The sequence below is a fragment of the Chlorocebus sabaeus genome, chromosome 4 (assembly GCF_047675955.1).
Source record: "Chlorocebus sabaeus isolate Y175 chromosome 4, mChlSab1.0.hap1, whole genome shotgun sequence".
In the NCBI taxonomy this organism is placed as follows: Eukaryota; Metazoa; Chordata; class Mammalia; order Primates; family Cercopithecidae; genus Chlorocebus; species Chlorocebus sabaeus.
The window spans coordinates 87,756,385-87,778,862 of NC_132907.1; the positions used below are offsets into that span (position 1 = coordinate 87,756,385).

Here is a 22,478-nt window from a genome sequence, read left to right on the forward strand (position 1 = left end):
GGCTAAGGAAACCAAACCTAGGACCACCGAGTGGCTTTTTCCAGATCAGTTTCATCATGAATTTTTCCATCACTCCCTTCTAGTCCTTTGCTTCCCGCCCTTTCTAGACGAATCCCTTCTGGTTTCCAAACTCCCGGGGCCGGGGGACTCGGGGAGGGGACCCCAGGGGCGGCAGCAGAAGGGGACCCGTGCAGATGGGGGACGCCCCGGGGGTTGGCAAGGAGAGGGCATCTGGGTGGGGGAGGCTTCGGGGAGAGGGCACCGGGCAGTGAGGGGAGGGTCGGAGAGGACGCCGGGCCGGGGGTTGGGGGCCGGGGACGTTACCGATGCCCGTAGTGGACGAGGAACATGGCCAGGAGGATGCAGTTGGGCGCGCTGCGGAGGCGCGGGGCGGACTCGCTGGCGTACTGGTAGAGCGGCAGAGCCAGCGAGGGCAGCTCCTGTACCACCCAGGCGGCCCGCGCCGGCACTCGGACCCTAAAGCTGGGCGACGCGTGGCGGCCGTACGCCAAGTTCGTCTCACGATTCCGCGCTAAGACCGCGCAGCCCACGGCGCACTGCAGGTAGGCGAGCGCGGCCAGCATGCGCTCCTCGGCCAGCAGGCGCTCCTCCGCCACCGCCGTCGCCATCGCCGGGGCTGGGCAGCGTGCTCCATGCCCCAGAGGCCGCGGCAGGCAACATATAAGGCGGCGGCGCGGGGGCGGGACGGGCGGCTACCCGAGTTCGGCACTGCCGGGACACTGCAGACAGGGTTCTCAATCCAGGCTTCTCCAGGGCAGCCGGGGCTGTGGGCGCGGCCCCGGGGGCGGGGCGAGCACCTGCGCAGGGAGGGACCTGCAAGCGCCCCGCCCACGCCGGGCCGCCGTAACCCGGCGCCGCTCTGCGGACGGGCGGCCTCAGGCTGTCCGCGGAGGTCCCTGAGACCGCGTGGGAAACCCGGGCGCTTCGCTTGGAGACGCCTTCATGGCTGCTTCCTGGAGCCTTTTTCCGCCTCAGAGCTGTCCGCGGTTTTCCCTCTCTCGCTGCTTTTAGGGAAGACGGGTTGTGCGCTTTAGGCTTATTCTTGGACGGTCCCCAAAGGCCCCCGAAAGGACCAGGCCCGGACACGTGGGGCCTTGGTTTCCGGCCGGAAGTCCCGGGTGCTGTAGGGCTTGAGGTCTGGCCGTGGCCGGCAGGTTTTTGCGTGCTGCGTGTGCGGCCGCGTGGGCCATGGGGCGGCGGTCGCGGGGCCGGCGGCTCCAGCAACAGCAGCGGCCAGAGGATGCGGAGGATGGCGCCGAGGGCGGTGGAAAGCGCGGCGAGGCGGTAGGAGTCGGGACCCGGCGGGCGGGCCAGGGGCTCCTCGTGGGCCTCCCGGACCCCGAGGCCTCCGAAGCGGCGGCGAGGGGCAGCTCCTCGGGCCTCGGGGTAGACGTCGCTTTCCTTTCTCAGGGCTGGGAAGGAGGCTACCCCGAGATCGTCAAGGAGAACAAGCTGTTCGAGCACTACTACCAGGAACTCAAGATCGTGCCCGAGGGCGAGTGGGGCCAGTTCATGGACGCTCTCAGGGAGCCCCTCCCGGCCACTTTAAGAATTACTGGTTACAAAAGGTAGGGGGGCAGTGCCTGATTTTTTGGGAGTTGGGGCCAGGATGCTGGCGGTTAAAGGCGATGGTGTTTTCTCCAACAAGTGTTACAATGCCAGAGAACCGTGGCGTTTCAGCGGTTTGGATTCAGGAAGCATTGAGGTGGGAGCACAGGGTCCAATGAAATGGTCACGGAGGTATTGCAGGTGCAAGGTTAGAAGAGGAAATGAAAATGGGATCTGAGGAAGATTCGGTTCCTGGGGAATCTTCCAGGAGGGAAGCTGAGGGTCTTACCTTTTGGAACGTAAGAGAATTTATAGAGAATGCATAAAATCCCTTGGTCCTTCCCCCCTCCGGCCCCGCCCCCCGCCATCTTTGTAGTTACATCTGTCTAAATGAGTCGCAAGTAAAACTAAAACTGTAGGTATACTTAGGAGAGAAGGAATGCAGTGTTGCTTTTAGGGATCAAACAGTGTGGATTGCTTAAATTTTGAAGGGATACAGTGTAAAAGTAGTGACTGAAGAATGTGTATTCTCCATGCAAAAGTTGGTTTTAGTTTTAAAATACTTGCAGTCTTAAATTTAAAAAGATACAATGTATTAGCTTAGCTTTCCAGATCAATTTGAAACTTTCTTGTTTTTCAATAGCCATGCAAAAGAGATTCTCCATTGCTTAAAGAACAAATATTTTAAGGAATTGGAGGACCTGGAGGTGGACGGTCAGAAAGTTGAAGTTCCACAGCCACTGAGTTGGTAGGTACCACAATGCTTCATGCCGATTATTTGCTTGGGATATTAATCTCTATCACTTGAATTATATTTCTTGGTACTGCATTTGCTGTTAACATGAAAGAGCCTGGGTATACTTGGCAAACATCCTAATGTTTTAGTACCTGGTGCTTCTATCAACATTACATTGGTATCCAAGTTTTCAGGCGATTTGCAGCTTTGTGAGTCACTGAGTTCAGCCAACTCTTCCTAGTACATCCAACCTCTTCCTTTATGTCACCACTTCTGCCAGCTCCATGTTACAGCCCTTGTTTTCTCATCAGAACTGTTGCAGAGTGGCTTCTTTGCCTTCAGAGAAAGGACAGACTTAGCTTGACAGCAGTCTCCTGGTAGGTGGTCTCTCAGTGTTTTCCATTACAGACAGGTTGCTGTCTGCTGTCCTGTCTGCTGTCAGGTTGTCTCCTGGTACTTCCCAGTACAGACTGCACCAGCCAGTGTAGCATTTCCGAGTCTTGGCACCCATGCGTACTACTACTCCGGGAGCCACCTCTTTCTTGACTTGTCCTGCAGGTGCCCTCTGGGTTACTTATTCCTCATGGTTCAGTTCTAGTCTCAGTTGTGTGAAGGTGATCCCTTGTGCTGACAGCATCTTGTAAAGATGCTTGGAGAACTCCGGAGGCGCCAGTCCTTCGGTTAACTTGTAAGTGGAAAAGCCGGTATTATTAACTTTGAAGTATTGAGTTCTCAGAAAAGAAAAGTAATGCACGAAAAGGTGAATTAAGCCTTGTTTGTTTGTTTTGAGATGGAGTCTCACTCTGTCGCCTAGGTTGGAGTACAGTGGCATGATCTTGGCTCACTGCAAGTTCCACCTCCCGGGTTCATGCCATTCTCCTGCCTCAGCCTCCTGAGTAGCTGGGACTACAGGCGCCCGCCACCACACCAGGCTCATTTTTTGTATTTTTAGTAGAGACGGGGTTTCACCATGTTAGCCAGGATGGTCTCGATCTCCTGACCTCATGACCCACCCACCTCGGCCTCCCAAAGTGCTGGGATTACAGGCGTGAGCCACTGTGCCCTGCCGAATTAAGTGTTTTGCATCAACTTTTGAAGTTTTGACTCCTCCAGTACGTAGTGTTATCTTTCCTTTCAAGATAACCTTTAGTGTTCGCAAATCAAAGTCAGATTTTCATTAATCGTGGGGTACAGATTTGCTTGCTTTTCTTTCATTGGCTATTTGGATTTTCATTGTCTATCACAGATAAGCTTATACATTCACAGTGAATACTGACTGGCCAAACATTAAGTCAATATTCAACCAGTATCAAGACCAAATATCACCATCATGGAATGTATTTCTGGGATATAGGAATAAATATGACCAACATCGTGAAACCCTGTCTCTACTAAAAATACAAAAATTTGACCGTCATGGTGGCACACACCTACAATCCCAGCCACTAGGGAAACTGAGGCATGAGAATCACTTGAACCCAGGAGGTGGAGGTTGCAGTGAGCCAAGATCATGCCACTGCACTCCGGCCTGGGCCACAGAGCCAGACCCCATCTCAGAAAAGGAAAAAATAGTAGATATGCCACATCTCAGATTTTTAAAAGCTTGAAGGGTACAGTGTAGGAAAATGATTCAGGTGCTAGGTTGCTGTTAGTGGTCACTAATTGTCCACTGTAGTGAGGTCAGTGGAAAGGGTAGATATTTTTCAGCCTCTAGTTATGGCATTGCTGAGAAGAGGTAGCCTTCATGAGATCAAGCTTTTCTTCCTCCTAGTAACTAGTAACTAGGTTGTAGACTTTTCTCAAGTCGTTTGAAGATTACATTGACGACACTGATTATGTTCTGCTTGGAGTAGAGGTCTGATACTGTAGTAGTCCGTTTTCATGCTGTTATAAGGACATACCCGAGTAATGTGTATATAAAGGAAAGAGGCTTAATTGACTCGCATTTCCACATGGCTGGGGACTCCTCAGGAACCTTAAAATCATGGTGGAAGGTCTCTCTTCACAGGGTGGCAGGAGAGAGAATGAGTGCTGAGCAAAGGAAGAAGCCCTTTATAAACCATCAGATCACCCCCTGAAAACAAACTCACTGTCGTGAGAGTGACGGTTCACTGCAGCCTCACAACGTGAGGGAAACTGCCCCCGTGATTTAATTATCTCCACCTGGCCTTGCTCTTGACACTGGGGAATATTACAATTCAAGGTGAAATTGGGGTGGGAACACAGAGCCAAACCATATAAAATATTTTAAGAAGACAGGATTATGATTCTCCTTGGGCATGTTTGTATTTTTAGCAGTGATGGATGTATGTGCTGCTTCACACAATCACCTGGAAACGTTTGTTTCTAAAACCTTGTGTTTAGAAGCACAGAGATGGGGTAAGAAATGCTTTTAAGATGAAGTTCCTGTCCAGGAGGAGGGTTTCAGCATGCGTCTGTAGGGAAGAGGTGTGTTCTCAAGGCACGTCAATGTGGGCGTTTTCTTCTGCAGGCTCCAGCAAACTAGGAGAAACCATGCGATGTTAATAAGCCTTGCTAGTTTTTTATTACTCTCTGCAAACTACAGTTAAACTTTGATTGGATCAGCCCTTTTAACATTTAATAGCTGCTTTTCCACCTTGTTTGTTGAACAACGTGTCTGGGTATGTGACAAGGTAATTACCAAACTCTTAGAATCTGCAGGTTGTCTGTAGTTGAAGAATGAAAGTGAATCGCTTTCTGCCAACAGCCAGTTATGTGTTTGTTTGCTTTAATTTTCTGAACGCACAGCTGAAGGGTATGAACAAAACATTGTATGATTTGGGTTTCTAATACTTGGCTTTTTCCAAGTAATGTATGTATTAATGTATGTATCAATAAATTTCCAATGATAATGTATCAATGATGGTTTCTGTATTTTATTTTGAGACAGGGTCTCACTCTGTCACCCAGGCTGGAGTGCAGTGATGTCATGACGGTTCACTGCAGCCTTGACCTCCCAGGCTCAAGCGATCCTCCCACCTCAGCCTCCCGAGTAGCTCAGACTACAGGTGCATGCCACCATGCCTGGCTAATCTGTTTATTTTTTCTAGAGATGGAGTTTCACCGTGTTGCCCAGGCTGGTCTTGAATTCCAGGGCTCAAGCGATCCTCCTGCCTTGGTTTCCCAAAGTGCTGGGATTACAGACGTGAGCCACCATTCCTGGCCAATGCCAGTTTCTTGGCAGCTTTATTCTCTGAACATTTATTTATTCAAATTCACCTGTCAGTTTGAGGATACTAAATCTCTCAGCAAGCAAGTAAAGCAGAAGCTCTTCAGGACTTCTGGTAGTTTTCTGTATTGCTCAAGATGCAGAAATAGATCATGTAATACTCTTCCCAGTCCTCTGGTACATAGTGAAATATAATTTAGGAAAGTGTTTTTTGGAACTACGTTTTCTAGAAGGAAAGTTGTGTATAGTACCATAGCTTGGGCCAATTTCATTTTTTTTCTTATATTCGTAGACTCAGAACAATGAGAAATTATCCGAAAGCATTAAAAAAGCATTGTTTTGACAACCAATTGTTCAGAGTGCATCTTATTGTCATTCTATTTATGTGCTGTATATGTATTTATTTATTTTTTGAGATGGGTCTCTGTCGCCCAGGTTGGAGTGCAGTAGCATAATCTCAGCTCACTGCAAACCTCCACCTCCTGGGCTCAGGTGATCCTCCCACCTCAGCGTCCCAAGTAGCTGGGATTACAGGCCCATGTCACCACACCCAGCTGTTTTTTCATATTTTATGTAGAGATGGGGTTTTGCCATGTTGGACAGGCTGCTCTTGAACTCCTGACTTCAAGTGATGCACCCACCTTGGTCTCCCAAAGTGCTGGTATTATAGGCATGAGCCATTGCACCTGGCATATTTATGTGCTTTTTAATGTCTAGATTGAGGATGGTTTTCATAGGTGTTGTATATATTTACAGAGTTCTTACCACTTGAGAATTGTTGACGTGCAAAGATGACAGTGGTTCTTTTAATTTATCCTTTAAAAGGCCCAAATAAGATTTTTTCTTAAAAGATACGAACTAAATTTGAATTAAGTAACTAAAAAATATACCTCTTTAAGATCATTTTGTTTGATGTTAAAATCTATACAAAGATTCGATAAACCTTTTTTTTGGCTCATAAAAAGATGATGCTGTTCCTCAAGCTATATAAGAAACATAATTTAAAAAAATTTCTTGTAGAAACAGTGCCTCGCTTTGTTGCCCAGGCTGTTCTCTGTACCCAGAGGAAACGTACATTTATCTGTTAGTTTCTTATTTGCATTTAACTATTAAAGAGTTCCTGAGGCTGCTTTCCATTCATAAGATCAGCAGCCTTCACAATTATAAATACTGTAAAATTTTGATCTTGTTGTAGTACATTTACATTTTGACTATCAGAAATTTGACGAATAAGACATGTAAGGGTATATTTGTTCAAAGTGTGTCTAGACTGCTTATCTATATTTAAAAATGAAAATTCAGCTCTTTACAATAAATCTAAATGGCATGTGGTGTTCATATTGATATTTTGGTGGTTTGGTAAGGTAATAACTTACATGATCATACTAGCTTTGACACAGACAAGTTCAGGAAGACTAGATACTGTATGAGCTGGCATTCGGCTGTTTGCAAATAGAGGTTATAGTGGCACAGCAGATATTTGCCCAATACGACAGCAAATGCCAAATTTGCATGTAACCTACTATTTCGCCTCTAATGAGTCCAAAAGATTATTTAAAACAATTCTTTTTTTAAATTGCCTTACGAATATGATTTTATTTTGGCTTTATAGTTTTGAAACACATTAAACATCGAGGAGGGAACTGGGCTATATGAGATAGAATCAAGGCACCGGGGACCTTTGGAGGGTGGCCGTGGACAGATTCAGCCAGTTACATCTTCATTATTTGGTAGAAAATGCTTTTCAGAAATATCTTGTAATATTAGGACTTGAGCAGTGTCTTAGACTTTTAAGTTCCGAGTTTGTTTCCATCAGATAATTCAAAGTTTAAAAGCAGTCAAATATGTTTGTGTTTTCCAAACGTTCCAATCTGATTTTCATCGTTTTCACTCTGGCTACAGTTTGACACATGGAAACATTGTGAGCCCGCATTGTTACATTGAGTGTATTACTGCATCTCAGATTTAGTGAGAATTGCTGAAACTGTAGTAAGATTTATGGCCACGTGACATGTTACACTTGGTTTGGCACTGGATTGAGCATGGTGCGGTGTGACATCAGTGTGCTCGTTCGTACCGTGCAGATTCCTGTGTAGGTGCAGGCCAAGTTTAAAAGCACATCCCCGCTGGGTACAGTGGCTCACGCTGTGATCCCAACACTTTGGGAGGCTGATGTGGGCACATTACTTGAGGCCAGGAGTTGGAGACCAACCTGGCCAACACGGCAAAACCCCATCTCTACTGAAAATACACATCTGTGATCCCAGCTACTCAGGTGGCTGGCTGAGGCATGAGAATTGCTTGAATCTGGGAGGCAGAAGTTGCAGTGAGCTGAGATAACACCAGCCTAGGTGAGAGAGTGAGACTGTCTCAAAAAAGAAAAGGACAATGTCTTTAGTATCCCCCATTTCTCCCCCAATTAAAAAAAGTAATAATAATAATAAAAACATTGATGTCATCATTTATAGAAAGTTCAAATATATTCACAGAAATGATGGCAGGAAATGCTTTATTCTTAATTATATATAGGTAACAGCCTAGGAGCTCAAATTAATACATTAGTGGTTTCCAAGGTAGGGATTTTTTTGGTATGTAAAATATTTTAGTACATTATTGAACTGGTATTAGAAATAATGAAAAATATATTTTAAAAAAACTCTAATCAGATGTTTGTGGAACACTCTGACACTGCATCATTTTGATTCTGTGCGATCTGCACATTAAGTAAGTCATCTTGTATCTTTTTTTTCTGATGACCTTACTGTTGTTACCTTATACTGGTCAAGAGCAGAGGAGTGTCCACTTTCCATCTGATCTTGAACGTTTCATCATTATAATTTTGCAGTAATATGCATATATCTTATAATCCCCCATGACTCCTGTTTCTGATTGGCACATGGTGTAGCTAGAGCCATGTTCCTTATGCCTACAGGGACATCTCTGAATGTTGCTGACTGTCCTTAGAGGATTGTGAATAGGAACAGGGAGAACAACATTTGAAGTCTCTTTTGGCATGTGACTGATAGAAGCACAAAGTTGTCAACAGAGGACTTCACTGTTTATAATCCATAAATGTTTTGCTTCCTTTTTGGTCAGGTATCCCGAAGAACTTGCCTGGCACACAAATTTAAGTCGAAAAATCTTGAGAAAATCGCCACAGTTGGAAAAGTTTCATCAGTTTCTAGTTAGTGAAACTGAATCTGTAAGTTGATTTCTTTAGATTTGCTAGTTTCCTTAAAGCTGTGAATGCATAGATGTAGCATAGTTCTGTTTTTAGGTTCTTGTCACTAGAAGCAATAGGTGGACATCACAGTAAAGATATCTGCAGTGCTTGCACCACCTGTGATTTCTGACTATTTGTATATCCGTTGCCTTGTTTGATTTATCTAATCGTGAAATTTGGTAAGGATATCAATCCCAGCTAGTTAACTTCTTGTTTCCTCTTGCTCATGTATTTGGATGGCTCTAGGGTTGGGAATGGCTGTAGGGTTGGGGTGAGCACTGCACTGTCATTTCCTTCTTAGGTTCACATTTCAGATGCCTGTTGTCCATAAAAAGTAATATATTTTTAAGGCCATCTTGGTGGGGAATACGTTTTTGGTTTTGTTTTTTAAAATCAATCTATTTTACTAAAAATGAAGCTTTTGCTTTTACTTTTTGTACTATGTATTTTTTCTTAGCACACATTCTTCTTGGTAACCGCAAAACACCTAAGAACCACAAAACACCTAAGCCGAGCTTTGGTCCTCACAGGACGGCCTCTGTCTTCACATTCTCTGTTGCCACCCACATTCCTTGAGTGCAGTTCAGGTGCTGAGATTTTTACCTTTAGCGTCAGACCATCCCCGGCAAAACAGCTATTTGCTCTTGTAGTAAATAATTCAATGAATGCCCGTAAAGTTTGGGTATTTGTTTGTTTTTTTTGGAATTCTTACTCTCACATTTAAAATCAGAGGCTTCTTCCTTCCTATTTTCTAAACTACTACTTTCTAGTAAATCTGTGTGTCGCCAGATTATGGTTCTTTGTCACTTTGGCTTTCTGTCATTTAGGTAACCGGCTAAACTGGGCTTGTGTCTGCCCGGCTTTTCCTTCCTGAATAGTAACAAGAACCCGGAACTAAGTGCTGCCACACACCGCGTTCCATACTTGAGACCAGTGCAGGAGAGGATTCTCTTGCTCAACTTTTAATGTAGATGGAAGGCCAAGTAAAGATCAGTAAGCTGCTAGAGAACAGCCCAGGTTTGCACTTGGAAGAGAGCAGGGGGTTTGTGGGGTGTGATACACATGGATAGGTTGGAAGAGCCAGGTTTTGGCATGTTTGGAAGATGGAGGAGATGGGAATTTAGTGTGGGTAGCAGATGGAGGGAACTAGTGAAGGTTTTTGATTAGGAGTCAGCGTGATGAGAGTTCTTGAGATGAATGGCAGTAACCTCTGGGTTATGAAAAGCTGGCCACGAAACGTCTACACGGGGTGATCATGAATCCGGTGACTGTCTGCCGGGATGTCCCCGTCTTTCTTAATGCTTTAATTTAAACCTTGGATGGAAACAGAAGGCCACCATGTCGGGATCACACGCATAACTCAGAAGCTTGGAATCAGTGTGCCTAGTGAGTGAGTCATTACAGACTCATGCTGGCCAGAAACCCATGAGGTGAAAATTAGCAGCCATCAGTGTGAAAGCCTGTATTGACAGTCACAGCCTGAGTGATGGCTGCCTGGGTGGCTGTTCATTTCCAGAAGGCCCAGCTTTTGTAGGGTTGTGATGGAGCAAAGCCTTAGCTTCAAGGTGGTTAAAATAGAGGTGTGGTTGAGGCTAGTGCTGAGCCAGGGCAGGAGGATTTTGTCTGCACCTGAGCAGTTCTGCCTTGTAACAGATATCCTGGCCCACTGGAGAAGATGGGGGGCAGGGACTGTGGTGAGGGATTTTAGATATTGATGCTCTAAAGATGGAAAGATGGAAGCAGTGGTTGATGTCTTCATCTCTTTGAAGGGTAGTTGTGAGAAATAGAAAGTAGACATGGGCTATGTCTGGAAATAGTGGAGGACTAAGAAACAGAATTTTAGGCAAGAGGGAAAAACCATCTGACAGTCACTTTCTGTCCTAAGTGGATGCTGTCTGCTATCGAAGGTTTTTGTTTAAATATTTAATAGCATTTCTGTCTTTGAGAGCTGCCCCTGTAGCTTCTGTGCTCTCCTGTGACGGGGAGTTGGGATTCTGTAAGCTTCAAGTCCCTTTTCTTTCATAAAAGTTGGTATTTTACCTGAATTTCTAATACTTGAATGGTATAGCTACCATGTGTCCACTAGTATACAGGTCCATCCTCATTTAGTGTTCTGTGCGATAGTACGAGTTCTCTTGTTCTATGTAACATTTTGTGCTGTTTTCCTGTTGCCTTTGAAACAATGACAAAGATTGAAATTCTCTGCATTTTTTGTTTGTTTGTTTGTGTAATTGCTGCTACCTTTTTTTTCCTCAAGGGAAATATCAGTCGTCAAGAAGCTGTTAGCATGATCCCACCACTACTCCTCAACGTCCGGCCTCATCATAAGGTAGCGCACAGCAACTAGAAACGTGTGGGCGGCAGCTTGTTAACAGTGTCATGCCTGTTTGTTTTGTTGAAACCATTTTTTCTTAATATAATTAGTCCTTTTTTTCTCCTTTTCACTTTGGATAAAGAATGATATGTACATATCTTAGTTTCTTTTTTTTCGTTTTTGTCCTACTTAATTTTTATGGTTTAGAAAACTATTTTCTCCCCTTTAGTTTTATTGATTTGTTTACTATATGGATTGTCTTCGGTGATGGTGATTGGCTAAATTAGGTTGAAAATGATAGTGAACATGTATCAAGAGGTCATCGTATGGCAAGCATCGCTCGGTGCTCTTTTTTCTTTCCTTTTTTTTTTTTTTTTTGAGACAAAGTTTCACTCTCGTTGTCCAGGCTGGAGTGCGATGGCGCAATCTTGGCTCACCACAACCTCCGCCTTCCGAGTTCAAGCAATTCTGCCTCAGTCTCCCGAGTAGCCGGGATTACAGGTGCGCGCCACCACACCCGGCTAATTTTGTATTTTTAGTAGAGACGGGTTTCTCCATGTTGGTCAGGCTGATCTCTAACTCCCGACCTCAGGTAATCCGCCTGCCTAAGCCTCCCAAAGTGCTGGGATTACAGGCATGAGCCACTGCCTCTGGCCTTGCTCTGTGCTCTTTAGGTGAATTAGTTTGCTTTATCATTCACACAACCATCCAAGGGCGGATACTGTCACCATTTCCATTTTTCCAGATGAGGAAAAGGAAGCAAGGAGAAGTAATTGACCTGATGTTACGGAGCTGATAAGTGGCTGAGCTGAGATTTGAGCCTAGGTAGCTCTGTTCCTTAGCATTATATTCTCATGATTCTTACTCGTTCATCTCTATGTTTAGTCTCACTGGCTTCTAGTTCCATTCTGCTCCCATCCTCTTTGGAGACTGGACCTATATCATTCTGTGATTTTGGGGCAGTGTATATTATGGAATCCCTAAAAGTAAAATATGTCATTCTGTAGACTCTGTAAGGAAGTATATTTAGATCTGGGAATAGAAATTGAAAAGCTAGAATTGCTTTAAATTAAATGTAGAATATTTGGTTTTTTAAAAACATGAAACAGTTTCTTGCTTTGTTAATAGATCTTAGATATGTGTGCAGCACCTGGCTCAAAGACCACACAGTTAATTGAAATGCTACATGCCGACATGAATGTCCCCTTTCCAGGTATGCATTGGACTTGTGTTCAGAAGGGTAGGAATGCCACTTTGGCAGATTGTAGACAAGGAAAAGACTCTAACTTTGCCTGCTCATTTGGCCCTAAAGTCTCCTGTGACAAGCAGATAGATGTGTTTTCTGTCTACCGGAAGTAGAACTGGGCATCTTGCCTGCCACCGTCAGTAGTACTCAAACCAACACACTCATGCCTTGGGGGAGCTTTATTTCAGAATTATGTGTGTTTTCTATAAAAGCAAATGGTGTTTCTTTATCAAGCCTCCTTATGGAAGATAGATTTCCCTCTTTGAATTCTTAGTAACAACTTCCCCCTTCCCCCACCTTTGCTCATTGTTATTACTATTACTATTATTGTTATTATTATTACTTACTGCCTTACATTAAGGGTGGTAGTGTGTAGTTGTTGAAAGCTACTGTCAGACTCCCTGGGTTCAAATCCCAATCGGCAAGTTACTTACAGTGTTAGACATCCTATATGAAATGGGATGCATCAGTATGTAGCTTGCCAGGTGCTCAGGAAATGGCAGCTGTTACAGTGACACCGCGCCCCTTTCTATTGAGTGGAAACAAATACCTCTCGTGATGTTTTAGAGTCAGCTTTCTTCTCGTCCTACCTTTGTTCAGGCAAACTTCTCTAGTTCTGTTTTAATAGGCATATTTGTTAGGTCTGTTTTTTGAAGTCTTCTTTTTTACGTTATTTAAAGATAATGCCTTGGCTAAAAAACCTGCTTCACTTTTCCCTGTTTTTAGTTATTTTCTCCACATTGGCAGTAAAGAGCCTTGGTGTCCCAGCAGCAGCAGGTTTTCCTCTTTGTTTTGTGGATGTTTTGCGTTTTATACTGTTTTGAAGAGTGGCTTTGATGATAAATGTTGTCGGTATATTTGCCTTTTTGCTGGGGGTGTGAGAAGAACCAGAAATGAGCAGAGGCACACCCAGTAGAATTCTCAGCCTGCAGAGCCTCCCAGGAAGAGCTTCCGCGTTCAGGTGCTCGGGGCCCCACCCTGGGAGCCTGACTCACACTCAGAGCAGAGTCCCGGCTCATGTTCAGGATTTTAAAACATTTGTAAGGTGATTTTGTTGTTTCTCATCTTTTTTTGGTAATTAATTGTTACTAATAATAGAAAAGACATTTTTGGCGTGGTAATTGGCACAAGTGAATAATTGTTGAATAGATGACTTCTGAGGCTTTCAAAATTAAAATTCGAGTGTCCATAAAATCCATCCAGAGCCACCTGGTTCGTTTTTTTGAACCACTTAACATAATTCTAGAAAACCTTGACTGTGGGTCTTAAGTTTGGTGGATTGCTGCTTCTCACTGGCTGACCTTTAGAGGTCACATATTTCAGGATGTGACTCCATTAGGCTCTGTTTCACCTGACACTGCAATTCTGTGCCTCCAGAGGGATTTGTTATTGCTAATGATGTGGACAACAAGCGCTGCTACCTGCTCGTCCATCAAGCCAAGAGGCTGAGCAGCCCCTGCATCATGGTGGTCAACCATGATGCCTCCAGCATACCCAGGCTCCAGATAGATGTGGACGGCAGGAAAGAGATCCTCTTCTATGATCGAATTTTATGTGATGTCCCTTGCAGGTATTTCTCTTATTGGCCAGAAAGCCCAAATCCACTAAAGAAATCAAGTCAAATAGAGACTAAAATGAAGTTGTGCATGAACATGACACATTTGTACGTGAGTCTTGGGGTGAGGAGAAAAATAGCGTGAGCCAAAACCAAAAGATGGACACGTAGAGTCTTAATGAGAAGCAGCACAGCAGATGCTGGATAAAGAACAGAAAGGGGTGGTTGCGATAGCCTGCAGAAAGATAAAGAGAAAAAAAACAACTGAGAAAACACCTAAGAGGAAAATAGAATCTTAGACTCATTGTGGTGTGTTTTGGGATGTTATTGCTTAGAACAATTTGTGCACCCCAACTATTTTGTATTAGTTCTTCCAATGAGTACAGTATATAAAAAAAACTTTGTCATAGAATAATATGCAGTCACATTGGATTTTATGGTATTTAGTTCAATGAGAGAAATTTCGAGCAGGGTGCAGTGGCTCACGCCTGTAATCCCAGCACTTTGGGAGGCCGAGGCAGGTGGATCACGAGGTCAGGAGATCGAGACCATCCTGGCTAAGACGGTGAAATCCGGTCTCAACAAAATACAGAAAATTAGCCGGGTGTGGTGGTGGGTGCCTGTAGTCCCAGCTACTCGGGAGGCTGAGGTGTGAACCCAGGAGGTGGAGCTTGCAGTGAGCCAAGATGGTGCCACCACTCCAGCCTGGGCGACAGAGTGAGAGACCCCATCTTAAAAAAAAAAAAAGAAAGAAAGAAAAAAAAAAGACATTTTGGAGTTCAAGCCCTTAAGAAATTCATTTTACTTGTGTATGTATACCTTTCTTGAGATAATACGTCAACATTTTAGATATTTAGTTTATATTTATAAAATAGTTTATTATTTATTAAGCTAGTTTTATTAATAAACTAAAATAGTTTATTTAGTTTATTATTATAAAATAATACTCATGGTATAACTGAGTAACAGTTTTTTTTAAAAGGGAAGAAACACAAGTAAAGACGTCATCTGTTCCGTTCCCATAGGAGGTGCACAGATGATGATCCCAAGTGATAATGCCTTCTGAATGACATAAGTTTGTCAAGACCAGAGTCCAAAAGCTGCCACAAAACTTGTTAGCACAGAATGCAAGGTTTAAATACGATACCACATTATGGAAGAATGCCATTTTGTTTCAGTAAGTGGCAGAGTTACTGCTCATGGCAGAACTCAGTATGAAACTTGCAGCTGGTGGCTCTGAATATAGCCGAGTGTTAAAATATCTGGAAAAAGTCCTCTTGAAAGTAAAATTTAAAATAGGTCATGAACTGAAGTTTTATTTCCCCTAGGTTGCAATTTTTCAGTATTCCTTTGGGTCTCATGTTTTCCCACACCTGTTTTTTGATCAGAAAGATAAACTCGTTCCTTGTATCATATTCTGAGATCTGAGAACACAGTGACCTTATGAGCAAGAGGTTGCAAGCTGGGGAAATTTCTGAAATTGTGGTGGGATTTCTACCATGCAAGCCACTAGTGTACAGCCAGGAATGCCATTGTAAAATGGGGAGTACATCTCATGGGACACTTCCATCCTGCAGACCTAGTCCCTCCTGTACACGGGGCTAGACCACCAAGGAAAATCAGCATTTACAGAGGAAGCCAGCAGAAACGCGTTACCTTCTGGGGAAACAGGATAGATAAAATTAGGCACAGAAAGTAACAAATCCAGTCTTTATTATGAAATACACATGGAAGTAACTTCCATTAACAAAAACGTGAAAATAACTTCCATTAAATAAAAGTAGAAAGTCAGAAATGTTTAACTGTGATGGTAGGAAAAATTTAACTAATATATTAGCCTAACTGTGGAAAATTTCTTATTAGTCATTATTCATGTCATTCGGATTAAAATATCGTTGTTGATTAACTGAGGTTTTCAATAGTATTTTAGGGACTGTGTCCTAGGTCTGCAAATTAGTCTTGCCTAGTATTTTTTCCAAATGGAAGCACATTAATATCTCTTTAGATAGTGAAAGGAATTTGCTGTTCAAATCCATTATTTTCTGTTTGAAAATTGAGGTATAATTTAAAAGTATAATACATTAGAAAATCCCGAAAACAAAAACGGAAAGTTAATTGTAGTTGGTGAAAATGGAGATTGTTTCCTAATTGATATGTGTAATGCTTGTTTTGTCACTTAGCTTGAATGTGACCTATCTTTTAAAGTGCAGTCATCCACCTGTAGGGAGCTTTACACTCTTAAATACCTTTTTTTCCAGTGGAGACGGCACTATGAGAAAAAACATTGATGTGTGGAAAAAGTGGACCACCTTAAATAGCTTGCAGCTACATGGGTGAGTAAAACTTCATCACTGCTGACGCCGTGTGACAAGTAGATTAGCACAGATTTATTGTTATGCAACTGAGCATCCAATCTTTGATTATAGAGCTGTAAGCATCAGAGGATGGGCAATGGCCACCTTCAGCAGTTTGATCAGAAGTTATTTGAAAACCTTTCAGGAGCAGTAACTGCACATTGTAGACCTTTCAGATAACATGTTGATGAAAATTGCCTTCTGTAAAAATTTCCTGCAACAGGTCAAACATGTATTTTTCCATGAAATGACCATTTATCTCTTGATGTATGTGTTACTAATCTTTACTCTCTGTTTTTGTTCTCTTGTATCATTGTTTTGCTAAGAGACATTTTGATCTCTTAGAAGTATTTTTCGGTTGGTTTTTTATGATGGGGAACTCTTCATTGAAGAACATTTGGAACATTCTTAAAGAGAAATCTCATAACACAATGATCATGTCTGTTAATGTTTGGTATATTGTATTGTTTTTCTGTTTATGGGGATTTTTTACGTACTTTTTTCAAATACTTTTGATTATGCTGTCTATAGAGCTTTGTACATGACAAATGCCATGGTCTTGCATGTAGGGCTGTACTGTGCCTGAGCCAAAGAATACTAATTAGCATCCACCACCGCCAGTTATAGCAGGAGGCCTCACCTCCGTAAAATACTGTCTACTGTTTTGCGACACAGAGACAAGAGTTAGGACTGGAATGTATGATACCAATTTTTCATAGAAATACCACATATTTAGAAAGTATGGAGGTTTTTTAAATAGTGAAATTTCATCTGATACGTTCAATTCTGTTGTTACTGAACTTTATGCTTTGCTGGTTGACATATTGGGAAAGGTTAACAGACCAGTAAGAATATTTATATAATACATTTTTTTATTAACATGAAATACTTCATATAAGTTTACTCTAACTTCACTTAGATCCCTAGAAGATTTTTTTAAAGTATAATTGTGTTATAAAAACTTGTAATGAATATGTGACGTAAGTAGGTGCTTCTAATATGTGTGCTTCATGGATATGTTTGGCCTTACAGTCATCTGATATCTCCCCTTAGCTTACAGCTGCGGATTGCAACGCGCGGGGCTGAACAGCTGGCTGAAGGTGGAAGGATGGTGTATTCCACATGTTCGCTAAACCCTATTGAGGATGAAGCAGTCATAGCATCTTTACTGGAGAAAAGTGAAGGTAAGCACACTTGATGGATCTTTTATTAATAGCATATGCTTTTCAGAAACACTATTTTTCTTTGTGTTTTGTATTCACGTAGACCTTTTCCTGGGAATTTGTTTATATGATGAACCTCTAACTTATGGTTATGGGTTAAGGAGATGTCCTAGTTAAAAACACGTGGATATGTGGATTTGCTGTATTTTGTGAATTGATTGGAATTTGGAGGTTTGGAAACAAAAGGAGCTTTGGCTATTTTTTCCTAAGTTTGAAAAATTGTCAGATCCTTATCACTGTTTTTTTAAAATTTTTAATTGTGGTGTAATAGACATAACATGAGGTTTACCATCTTAATCATTTTTGAGCCTGCAGTTCAGTCCCGTTAGGTATATTCCCATTGTTAATCATCACCACCATCCATCTCCAGAAATCTTCACGTTGCAAAACTGAAACTCTGAACTCCTTTAAACCGTAGCTGCCGTCTCTCTTCCCTGCCCCTCATACCACCATTCTATTTTTTGTCTGTGTGAATTTGACTACTCTAGACCTCACAGAAGCGGAATCATACTGTATTTGTCTTCGTGACTGGGGGCTTATTTAACTGACTGCAGTGTCCTCAAGGCTCACCTGTGTTGTAGTGTGTGTCAAAATTGCATTTCTTATGAAGGCTGAGCACTATTCTGTTGTTGATGTAAACCGTGTTTTGTTTACCCATCCGTCTGTTGATGGACATCCGGGTTTCTTCCACTTTTTGGCGGTTGTGAGCAGTGCTGCTGTGAGCACGGTGTACAGATCTCTCTCCAAGACCCTGGGTATGATTCTTTGGATAGATGTCTGGAAGTCGAATGGCTGGGTCATAGGATCATATAGTAATTCTGTGTTTAATTCTGGGGGGACCCCACCATGCTCTTTTTCACAGTGGCTGCATCATTTTACGTTTCTGTCCCCAGTGCACAAGGGCTCCAATTTCTCTACACATTCAGGGACACTTCTTATCTGGGGCTCTTTGTTGTTAGTAGCCATCCTAGTGGGTGTGAGGTCACCTCATACAGTTTTATACTGAGGGACCGACAGATAATACACAATATTCTGAAACAGCAACGTATTTCTACAGTGTATTGATAGAAAATATTTCTCCTTTTATGTTTTGCCAAAATGTTAACTTTTTCCATCATATTCTCCTTAGAGTCAATAATGAGAAATTTCAAACTTACCGTGTTTCCTGTACCCATGTGTGTGAAGTCAGTTGGTGCGTAGCCAGTGAGACAGGCATTTCCTGGGCAGTGCCCACCCACTGCCATCTTTCCAGTGAGGCTCGCCTCGGTGACTGGCTGGTCTGGTTGTGGATGCAACCACAGTCGTTTAAGCTGGAATTTACTGTTGTGTTTATTTTCCTGTGCTTACGTAGACCTCTGTAAAGATGTCATTTCTGGGTGATGTGTTTTGCATGGTCATAATTGCCATGGTGTTGGTGATACTTTATTTCAAAAGGTGTGTGAAGGGAAGCGTGGAGGACATAATGGTTTAGTTGTAGTGAAATTACTCCTTCAAGTGTGATTTGGGATCGGTTGTTAGGACTGTTGAATCCTGCTCAGATTTTTGTGTTCATTAGCTAGGAATTTAGAAAACCATGATTCCAGGCACCTTGAACAGCACAAACACCTCCTATTTCCCTTGCCACAGTCTGCTTTCAGATCCCTGAGAAAGAAAATGGATTGCATTTATTAATTTGCATGCCTAGTTGCCATTTACAACTCAGACTTGAGGGCGAGCCCCAGTTCCTGGCGTTCTCACTGCATTCTTTGCTGGTGCGCCTTGTCTTTTTTAAAGACAGCTTCTCCCAGTTTCTCGGTGAGCAGCTTTCTTTACTTGGGGTGAGCGGTCACAGCCCATCTTGTGCTGCTTTACTTAAAATGTTTGTAGATTCTTTAAGCATTTGCTACTCTCCTAAGTCTCTGTTGCCTAGTTAAGTACTCTAGGTGGTTAATTTTTCCCCTTTTTCTGTTGTAAGCTTGTAGCTGGGACCAAAAGCCAGGTCTCCTAAGTTCTTAGGCGAGAGAGGCTCTTGTCCGCACAAGCCTGTCCTTACTCGTGGCTGGAGTCATCCTTTGCAGGCAGGACTTGCTGACCTGAGTCCACCAGGCTTTATTTTCCTCACATTTGAGATACTTGCCGTTTGCCTGTCTCATTACCACGAAATTGTCACCGTTCAGAGAACATGCTGTGTGCTCTTTGGGCTGGCTGTGCTGTAGGACTGGGTTACTTGCCTGGAGCTCTGGATGCTTTCTGCCACCCTCTCCTGTTTCCTGAACATGCCAGTGTTTGAAGGAGTGGCTTCGTGAGGGGTTGTCGTCTGAAAGCAGGTTGAATCCAAGTTCTAGTTCTCATTCCCATGGGTCTCTCTTTGCAGCAGCAGTGGGGAAGCATCATTCTCCTGAAAACCCACTGATCTCTAGTCGGGGAGGAGTGGACAGAACCTCACACACAGTGCACCGCATTTGAAAGTTAAGAGTGAGCAAGCGTGACCCAGGCACGGGGCAGTGAGGAAGAGCTGCAGGGTGAAAAAGAAAACGGGAATGCTGGTGATCAAGATTGTGAGGAGGGACGAGCAGATGTGGGATTGTCCTGGGGTACTGATGGGTTCGTCTTCATCCGATCTGAAGCCTTTCTTGCTTGTGGATTTTCATTGGTCTGTCTGATTTTCAGGCTGGCCAGATGGTTCCTTTTCTTGTATTTATAATGTTACTGCTGGTTTTCTGAGTGAATGCAGCTTTCTGCGTGTGGGGGGCTTCAGACCACATTGGAGATGCTTCCTTCCGTTCCTCTGTCAGAGGCGGTGTGCGTGGATATGGCTCTATCCAGGAAGGAGCAGACCTTGGCTGAGCCTTAGAGTAGGTGGTTGCTGGTGATTTTGACTGGAGTGGCGTGCATTCCCCACCTGAAAGTGCTCAACAGCTTTACTGGAGAAAGGGCAACATGGGGCAGCACTGGCAGCTTCCAACCCAGGTGCTGGGATGGGGAGGTAACACTTGATGCCTGCCCTGCTCGTTTATGAGGCCCCTGGACAGTGTTTGATGGAGAAGCCCGTCAGTGTTTGCCTGCACTGTCATTTAGTGTTAGCTTTTAAAAGCCAGAGAATGCAGAAATGATGGCAGCAGTCAGTCCAGCGCTTGCTTCAGAGGTTTCTTACTGCCGCTGTCCGTCTTGGGGATTCTTCTGCTTTGTTTTTGTCATTGTCCCATTTTCGTGTTTTCTGGGAGATTTGTTGAATTTTCCTCTGCTGAGAGGCTGTCACGTCAGTATCTGTGCTAGTAGCTGGTCTCACCAGTTTCCTGTAATGGCCTCACCTTATAGCTTCTTGTTGTGTCACTGGTATGGACACTTAAGGCCAGTGTGTGTTCACAGCTATTATTGCATTGTTTTTGAGATTGGGCTGACTGTATTCTGATGGGCAATTTTAGGAAACTTCCTGGGACCACAAACTTGAGGTTTAAAAATTCCCACAGTTCATTTTCAGCATTGCTCTGGGATGTTAGACATGCCTGCATGAAGACCCACAACATCGCCCTGGTGTGCACTGGAATGGGGAGATGGAGCAGGCGTCCTGCAGCCCAGCCTCCTGGTTATCTTCTTGTGGAGTTAGTCTCGCGTTCGTGGCAGGACTCCTCAATGCCCTGTCGTTGGAACAACTTAGATGTGTCATTTACATATTGGTAACGTTCGCTCGTTTTAAGTGTACGGTTCAGTGATTTTCAGTAAGTTTACCTAGTTGGCAGCCCCTTACCACAGTCCAGCTTTAGGCCATCCCTGTCACCCTAGCAGACCCTTCCTGCCCAACAGCACTTGCTCCCCGTTCCAGCCGAGCCACGTCAACCACTCATCCACTTTCTGTCGATAGGTTTGCCTTCCCTGGACATTTTCTGTACATGGAATCATAATATGTGATCTGTGTCTGGTTTTTTCACTGGGCATAGTATGTTATACTTTTTTGAAATACAAAAGACGTCCATGCTTTTGCTACACAGGTGCTTTGGAGCTTGCTGATGTGTCTGATGAACTGCCAGGGCTGAAGTGGATGCCTGGAATCACACAGTGGAAGGTAACCTTTCCTCGAGAACTTTCGTTCTAAAGGGTAGGTGCAGCATCACCGAAGTAGAGTCAAGTTTCAAAGCATTCACGTATGGGTAACTTGAATAAATACTACATCTGCTATGCCAATTAGAATCCATTTCAGAGTGTTATTTCATGACACATTTCATGACAAGTGGCATGTTTATTCCTGGCAGTGGAAAAGTTTTCTTTACTCCATGTACAAAAATAAACTCCTTTACTCTCATTCCTGTAAGGGTAGCTTTGCTTTATTTATTTATTTATTTATTTGTTTTTTTAAATTGGGCTGGGATTCAAGCCTTGTTTCCAATATGAAATAATTCATTACAGTTTTAGGCCAGAAACAGCCTGGGGCTTGTTTAAAAAGAAATCACTGGATGGAAAATGTTATTTTATCATGCTTGTACTGGTTTTTAGAATAAATGTATTTCATCTTTGTTTTTAACAGAATTTATGTATTAATAATTTGGGGATTTTCTGTAAAGATTGTTTTGTTTTGTCTTGGCAAATAATCTTGCTGTCTTTGGAGCAAATGAGAATGACCATTTGTTACCTTTGAGAGAATGGACACTCCTACCCTGTGATTTTTGTTGCTGGATAGTGCTAGTAATCTGGAATGTACCCTGTGGTTCTGCAGGTAATGACGAAAGATGGGCAGTGGTTTACAGACTGGGACACTGTTCCTCACAGCAGACATACCCAGATCCGACCCACCATGTTCCCTCCGAAAGACCCGGAAAAGCTGCAGGCCATGCACCTGGAGCGATGGTGAGTTGGTGGGGCCTCCAGGTGAGGGGAGGGGGAAGGTTAAGCCCCGTCCCTGGTGAGCTGGTGAGTCTTGTTGGGGTGAGTTGGAGGCAGCAGGTGACATTGCTGTGAGGCTTGGGCTATGCCAGGGTCACCCCCATGTGTGTGAACTTCCCCGCCAGTATGACTCTCTTGCCTGTTAGTTGCTGGCATTGAGCATTTAATAATAGTGGAATTGGCTGGAATGTAAATGGTAATGCTTAGAATA

The 22,478-nt window shown here is 43.5% G+C and overlaps 2 protein-coding genes across 7 annotated transcripts in view; one reads left to right on the top strand and one right to left on the bottom strand.

Moving 5' to 3' along the window:
• The window catches only part of SRD5A1 (steroid 5 alpha-reductase 1), a 36,017-nt gene extending 35,140 nt beyond the window's left edge, over nucleotides 1-877 (bottom strand). For all 5 annotated transcript variants that reach the window (XM_007961171.3, XM_073014844.1, XM_007961172.3 and 2 more), the window contains exon 1: nucleotides 325-877. In XM_007961171.3, coding sequence (XP_007959362.2) covers nucleotides 325-629 — 305 coding nt within the window. In that variant the 5' untranslated portion in view covers nucleotides 630-877. The remainder of the gene's footprint in view (nucleotides 1-324) is intronic.
• NSUN2 (NOP2/Sun RNA methyltransferase 2) overlaps nucleotides 854-22,478 on the top strand; it is a 32,752-nt gene continuing 11,127 nt past the window's right edge. The window contains exons 1-11 of one of the 2 annotated variants that reach the window (XM_007961175.3): nucleotides 854-1,305; nucleotides 1,432-1,589; nucleotides 2,213-2,317; nucleotides 8,592-8,697; nucleotides 10,976-11,047; nucleotides 12,161-12,245; nucleotides 13,656-13,848; nucleotides 16,092-16,166; nucleotides 17,241-17,371; nucleotides 21,379-21,452; nucleotides 22,101-22,231. In XM_007961175.3, the coding sequence (XP_007959366.1) occupies nucleotides 1,210-1,305; nucleotides 1,432-1,589; nucleotides 2,213-2,317; nucleotides 8,592-8,697; nucleotides 10,976-11,047; nucleotides 12,161-12,245; nucleotides 13,656-13,848; nucleotides 16,092-16,166; nucleotides 17,241-17,371; nucleotides 21,379-21,452; nucleotides 22,101-22,231 (1,226 nt within the window). In that variant the 5' untranslated portion in view covers nucleotides 854-1,209. The remainder of the gene's footprint in view (nucleotides 1,306-1,431; nucleotides 1,590-2,212; nucleotides 2,318-8,591; nucleotides 8,698-10,975; nucleotides 11,048-12,160; nucleotides 12,246-13,655; nucleotides 13,849-16,091; nucleotides 16,167-17,240; nucleotides 17,372-21,378; nucleotides 21,453-22,100; nucleotides 22,232-22,478) is intronic. The other variant, XR_489919.3, reaches the window with a different exon arrangement.